The 6,250-nt window shown below is 41.0% G+C and overlaps 1 protein-coding gene across 7 annotated transcripts in view; it reads right to left on the bottom strand.

Annotated features, from left to right (window-relative positions):
* Positions 1 to 926: 926 nt before the first annotated feature.
* The window catches only part of LOC137604724 (diacylglycerol kinase beta-like), a 58,147-nt gene continuing 52,823 nt past the window's right edge, over positions 927 to 6,250 (bottom strand). For all 7 annotated transcript variants that reach the window (XM_068328710.1, XM_068328715.1, XM_068328711.1 and 4 more), the window contains 2 exons: positions 5,982 to 6,042; positions 927 to 5,855 (listed from right to left, as the gene is read on the bottom strand). In XM_068328710.1, the coding sequence (XP_068184811.1) occupies positions 5,757 to 5,855; positions 5,982 to 6,042 (160 nt within the window). In that variant the 3' untranslated portion in view covers positions 927 to 5,756. The remainder of the gene's footprint in view (positions 5,856 to 5,981; positions 6,043 to 6,250) is intronic.

Here is a 6,250-nt window from a genome sequence, read left to right as displayed (position 1 = left end):
TAATGTCTCATAATGAAAAACACAGAGTTGTCTGGTCATTGTCACGAATGCCAGACACCAGATATTAGATACCGTACAGCAACATGTGACGTGTTTGATATTACCTCCACTGAGACGTGATGTCATCACCCACGTCCATTTGTCTGTCTGTATAATTTCAGTATTGTGTGAATTTTGTTACGGATAAACATAAAGGGTTGGATCTAGGAATTCTTTTTAGATTTTCTAAATATCTTTCCTAATTATGCAAAAAGTGCTAAACCACTTCCCAGTAAACTTTGTGAAGGAGTTACGTCATGGCATAGCAGGCATTACATTTGAGTTCAACGCAGCTGAATGTAAGCTTCTACTTTTAGGGATGTTTTTGAAAATCAGCATTATAGATTATTGTAAATTATGATGTGAGCTACATTAATTACCCTCATAAATTGATAATTGTTATATTCTGAGATCAGGTTAATAAGTGAGTTGATAGTGCTATATTTAATCCAATCAATCAGAGGTGCTCCTAGATTTTATGCTAAGTTTATCACCTAGTCGCTCCAGCTCTGTATTCAAAGCAAATGTTTTAATGCCATTCTTGAAAGTAAAATATAAAAAAAAGTGAATCTGCCCCTCTAATAAACAGATCTTTATTACTGTATTTAATTTCTGGTTGATTTTTCTTGTTTATTGAATTTGTTCCTCAGAATATGACATACGTGATACATAATTGTCTGACGGAGAACCAACACCATAAGTTACTTATTAATCATTTTATCATAAGAATTTTAATTACGTATAAATTTCATTTAATAAATTTAATGTGAAAGGTCACATTAAGATTTTCAGTTGAGTAAAATAAGGAAGTCTTCATGAATTGAAACTTCAACATAATCATAACGCACTCATTCAAGTTTATTACACAGAATTGAATTTATGTCTACTCTGATAAATTACATTCAACTTATTGATTTACATTTACTGAACAATACATTTGAAAAATCCAATAAATTGTGACTCTATGTAAGAAAATTAAATATTTGATTAAATGTGAAAGCATAATAAGTTAGAGTGCTGAGCATCAAACACATATTAATCCACTTTTGAAAATGGTCCCCATACAGTATATTGGCTGAACGGCGACCAGAGCAGTTTGAGGGTCTCTCCAATGGACACCTGAGAGCAAATGGGCGATGACTGGAAGTAGTAGTTAAAATAGCCTGAAACCATTTTCATGGGCTTTGCTGCCTTGTTTGTTTTGACATACTTCAGTATCCCTGACCTGAAACCGGACCCCACCTACCTTTGTTTGCTCAAAGGCCAATGAAGTGTTGGCAGGTCACATCGGTCCATTAGCATTAGACGGCGGACGGACGCTGCTGCTAAATGGAGTTGTTTCATTTGTCAGCCTGTTGACTGTCAGAGCTAAAACTGTATTTAAAATGTGATGTTTTTACTGTTCATTACCTTGACTTGTCCAAGCAAATATTTACCAAAAAGAACAGGAAATCCATTTTCATGTTACCGTTAAACGATAAAAAAAAAAAAAAAAACTCACCTGGGAAAGCTGGTTTCTTTTCTTTTAATGTAACAAGTTTTTTTTTTCTCCCTGCATTTGTTGCACACAATCATAAACATGCTGCCAAAAAAAAAAGAATAAAAAAAGAAAAGAAAACCACAACAAATAAATATATCTGATGACTTTAAGAAATCAGTATGAATAGTGCGATCCACACTCTCCTGTTTGTTCACTCTCCTTTTGTTTCAGCAGGCATGCGGTGATGTCATCTCAACGTCTGATAAAATATCCTAAACAAATATGTACACTTGATAAGACAGCTAAAACCATTCTTTCAATAAATTTAAAGTAACTGTAAACATGCACACTTGTCCCACTGAGTCGGCTCAGGCCCAGGCTCCATTCAGTCACAACCTTGATGACGTGTTTATCTTGCCGTCATACGTGACATGGATTTGTTGGTTGAACCATCGGGGTGGTTTGAAGTGATGTCTGTACTCCCCCCTGTCCCGCTTACATTAACGCTGTCAACAGTGAGGCTGTGGTGTTCATGGGGCCTGGGTGTAAGAGGACCAACTCTGTGTTTTAAAGGGAACCGTGGTCTGAAGGCATCGACGCCCGACCCGACAGCGGAGCTCAGTTTGACCCGTCCCACCGGCCTCCCACTGTTTTACATCAGCGGGGTCCAAGGCAGTTTTCCACAAGTGTCTAACTCCCAGATTTGAACCTGAAATTCTAGAAAATATGAACATGTGACAAAATAATCCCGACTGGAGATCAATGAATTACTTTTTGTTACGGGCTTGAGGTCAGTTGCCCATATATTTATCATTTTCATCCAGTTACAGTGCGCTTCATTTTTTTTGGTTCTAGAAATAGAACATTCAGGAGCCGTTCACATGGCAACCATTTCACCCTAAAGCTTCAGTTACATGTTGGCTGTTTTTTTGCACGAAAACGCTAAATTTAAAAGCTGGTTCCACAGTGTAAACTGTGCAAGCAAGGAAAGCAAACTCCATTTGCAAACTCTGAGTGTAGAAAAAAGATTTACTGAATGATTCACCCCTGTGGTCGTATTATGTGGTGTTGATGTTGAGAACGCTGCGTGACGCACTGGTGACGCGTCCGGGGTGTACCCCACCTCTTGCCTATATCCAGCTGGGATAGGCTACAGAAATGCTGCCGAACACGAGACGATTATGGTCGTCTTGTCTTCAAAAAAAAATTGGATGGATGGATGGATGGATTTTGAGAAGTTACACTGCCATCTACTGGCCTGGCATGCATCCAACAGCACTTTCGCAGATTGTTGCCGTGTAAACGCACAACATTTTCAAAATGTAAAGACAAGATTTTGCAGATTTCATCAAAAACATCAAGTAAACGGAGGCTCAGTTTGGTGGTCAGTCTGGTGACCACTCTGGTTCAACATCCATGCTCCCAAGAGGATAGTTTGTACTGACTTTGGTGACCATTTCCTTTGGCACTACTGACTTTTTAAGATCTGCGGTTTTGAGTGATTTTGGAGACGGATTCTGTCGTATAAGCAGATTTGTTGCTGTCTTTTCATTTTCTTTAATTGATCCTCCATCAGCATGCTAGTAAGTAGGCTAGATAATGAACGAATATAACATTTTGGCGGATTTATTCCTTCGAATGTCACCAAGAAATTTGATTTAGACCTTTCTGAGGATAAAATGTGACATCCTAATGTTCCATAAGGTTACCGTCATCACATTTCCTTACTGTGAAATAAATACTTTGTTTATTGGTAATTATCATACCAACATGCTATGATAAAAGTATGTTAAAAAAACAACTTGCTTAGAATGAACATTAAAAATATTTATTAATTTAAAAACATTGCTGAGGTCAACAGTGCGTAAACAAAACTAAGTACCAGCAGTAAGAGAAACGTCTACCAAGAGCATAACATGCCTCACGGAATTAGCAACCGCTAACAAGAACTGGCGGGATAATCACAATGCATGATGATCTTCTGTAAAGGCTTGTATATAAAATCCTTGGCAAGCTAGCAGTACCTTGTTGCATTCACAGATAATTTCTAGCATGAGTTCAAGTTTTGTTTTCCTGAATGACAGTTGACTGTGTGTTTTCCGTCCTGCAGTCTTTTACAATCAGCCTATGCTAATAACCCATGTAATACTTTGCATTACTAGTCTTTCATTTGATGCCAGAGCACCTGAGACAACTAAAAAGCCGGCACAAAAAGCTCTGAAAAAAATACCAGAACGATGGGATCATTTTGTCACACATTCTGTCTGTTTGGTGCATTTGCTTTTACTTTTTTTGTTTTTTTTGAATGAGGAATCAGACAAACAAGTGGAAAAGTGCCTCCTAAGAGCCGGAGTAGCGGCTGTACGGAATACTGATGAACCCCTCTAAGCTAGGATTTCCACATTAATAATAATGATATATTAAAAACACATTTGTGTGTGCAACATATGTGAGCTACACCTACATCCCAGAAATACACATACTCTGTCTGCACATATTGTATAATATGTCATATTGTGGATACAGTGATATGAATACATTCTTTATAAACACTGAACTAAGCTCCCATCTGTCAGGGTGAATCATCTCATTGTCCGTTTCCTCCATGACCATCATTTGTTTATTTGGTGTGGCCAAACTGCACAAACGCACTAAAACCACCCAGCGCTTTGCACCATGGAGGATTTGCACTTTGACAACACATTTGACATTGTGACTTGATGTTTGACACGGTAATAAGGCGTAGGGTTTCAGTGGAGGAGAGAGTACCTCCCTGAAATAGAAGGATAAATTTAGCTCCCCCCTGTCAATGCTCCTTTAAATATAAACCCTGGGAGCCGTTGTGGGAATTTATTTCCTTCTTTCACACACTAGAAGTTGTCATACGGCATGCGGCGCACAGGAGCGGTCTCCGATTCGATTCGGACGACAGTGTTTGAGTTTGCTGACAACAAATTGGCAAAATTTTCCTCAAATATTTAATAGTCTCCAGAACCATTTTTAGAGCAGTCATATAAAAAAAAAAAAAAAAATGACTGAAGAATATGGAGAAAAGGAAACAAATCCATACCGATGACACGTTGTCATTCAACTCTCCAGAAGCCCAGAGGTTTCACACTGATTTGGAAAGCAGTCGTTTAGACCATCTTCAGAGGAAGGTGCATGATCTATGTGCATTCACGACCTTTCACCTTCCTCTGACAGAGGGCAGGCTAACGCTTTAGCTTGGGGGCACAACAGTGAAGATGGCAACTTTAAAAAAAAAAAAAAAAAAACAGACCAGAAAGCTCTTAAATCCATTTGGGCTTCTAGACGTGTACGATGTAAGGTGTGGATTTATGGTTTGTTTTTTACATTTTTTAACTGCTTTTCCTCAGTGGTTTCAGAAGCTCTGCTCTGTTTTGCCGTGAAACTCTTTTTTCATTCAACTCCTGTCTGATTTGTGACTCCAGATCGCCCTGCACACCCGATCCGGTGCTTCCTCCACCTGAAGGCTGCAGCCGGATCAGCTGCAAGGATCTTTTCTTTTTTTTTTTCTAGGCCAGTGATGATGAAGAGGTTAAAAATCCCTGCATGTTTCCACTCATTCTAGGCCACTGTTACACCCCACTGCCATCAACCCACAAACTAAAGCAGTCAATAATGGATGAGGCTTTTCCACGGCTCTCAGCTGCACCATCCTGCCGGTCTGTAGGGAGGTTCTGGAAGGAGCTGCTGTTTCATTATTCATACGGGTGTATCACTCTATTTACCATCGGAACGTGAAAAACAGCCACAAATACCACTCAAAGGCCAAATCGTCCTCGTCACACAACCTGCTCCTTCAAGCCTCCATCCTTTCAATGTCACTTCCTTTATCAGATCAGAGGGAATCCCGGCAGACAGACTTGTGTTGAGCCTGCGGTGCTGTACAGGGACAGACTGGGTGGCTGTGGAGACCAGATCCAGACTAGACACTAGGGGGATGTCGGTTACACAGGAGTAGGTCGGTACCGTGTATCGGGAGTCCTGCCATCGCCGCAGCTCCAGCTGGGGATGATTTGTCCAGGAGGCAAGTTCCACTCGCTAATGTGGAATCCTGTAAATGAACTTCCCCGATTCAAACTGGCCCCAGTGAGCCAGTTATCTGATGGAGCTGCCTATACTGTGGGTGGCATGTGTGTGTGTGAGTGTGTGTGTGTGTGTGTGTGTAAATGTACTGTATATGTGTGTGTCTTTGCGGTCATGTGTGTGCGTCCTAGTCATGGCTCTGGTTGCGTTTCTTGAAGAAAAAGAATGGCGTCTTCTGAGGCTGGCCCAGCAGAATGGGGACCTGGTTCTTGTGTGTGATCCTGACCTGCAGGAACCAGTGGAGAGAAGTTTATCTAGATCCTGAAGGAAAACACCCTTAAAACTTTTTATTACCCCCACTCCCATCTAACAGGGGTTGTTCTACATGGTTAGATTCTGGTTCAGCTCTCACCGTACAAGGGGGCTGCATCCAAGGCTCGCCGTCGATCTGCATGGGCAGTCGTCGGGACGTCCTGCAGAGCAGAAGACACCAGAGGAATGAGCCCGAGAGGTGGTGTGTGTGTGTGTGTGTGTGTGTGTGTGTGTGTGTGTGTGTGTGTGTGTGTGTGGAGGAGGGGGGTGTTCAGAGGGAGAATGTGAGAGAATAGGGTGGGGTTAAGGGGTTGTGAAGGTCAGCTCACACACACCTCTGAGGCCTGTTCACACTGTCCCAGGATAGGG

The sequence above is a fragment of the Antennarius striatus genome, chromosome 12 (assembly GCF_040054535.1).
Source record: "Antennarius striatus isolate MH-2024 chromosome 12, ASM4005453v1, whole genome shotgun sequence".
Classification (NCBI taxonomy): Eukaryota; Metazoa; Chordata; class Actinopteri; order Lophiiformes; family Antennariidae; genus Antennarius; species Antennarius striatus.
This window is presented reverse-complemented; position numbering and strand designations above follow the sequence as displayed.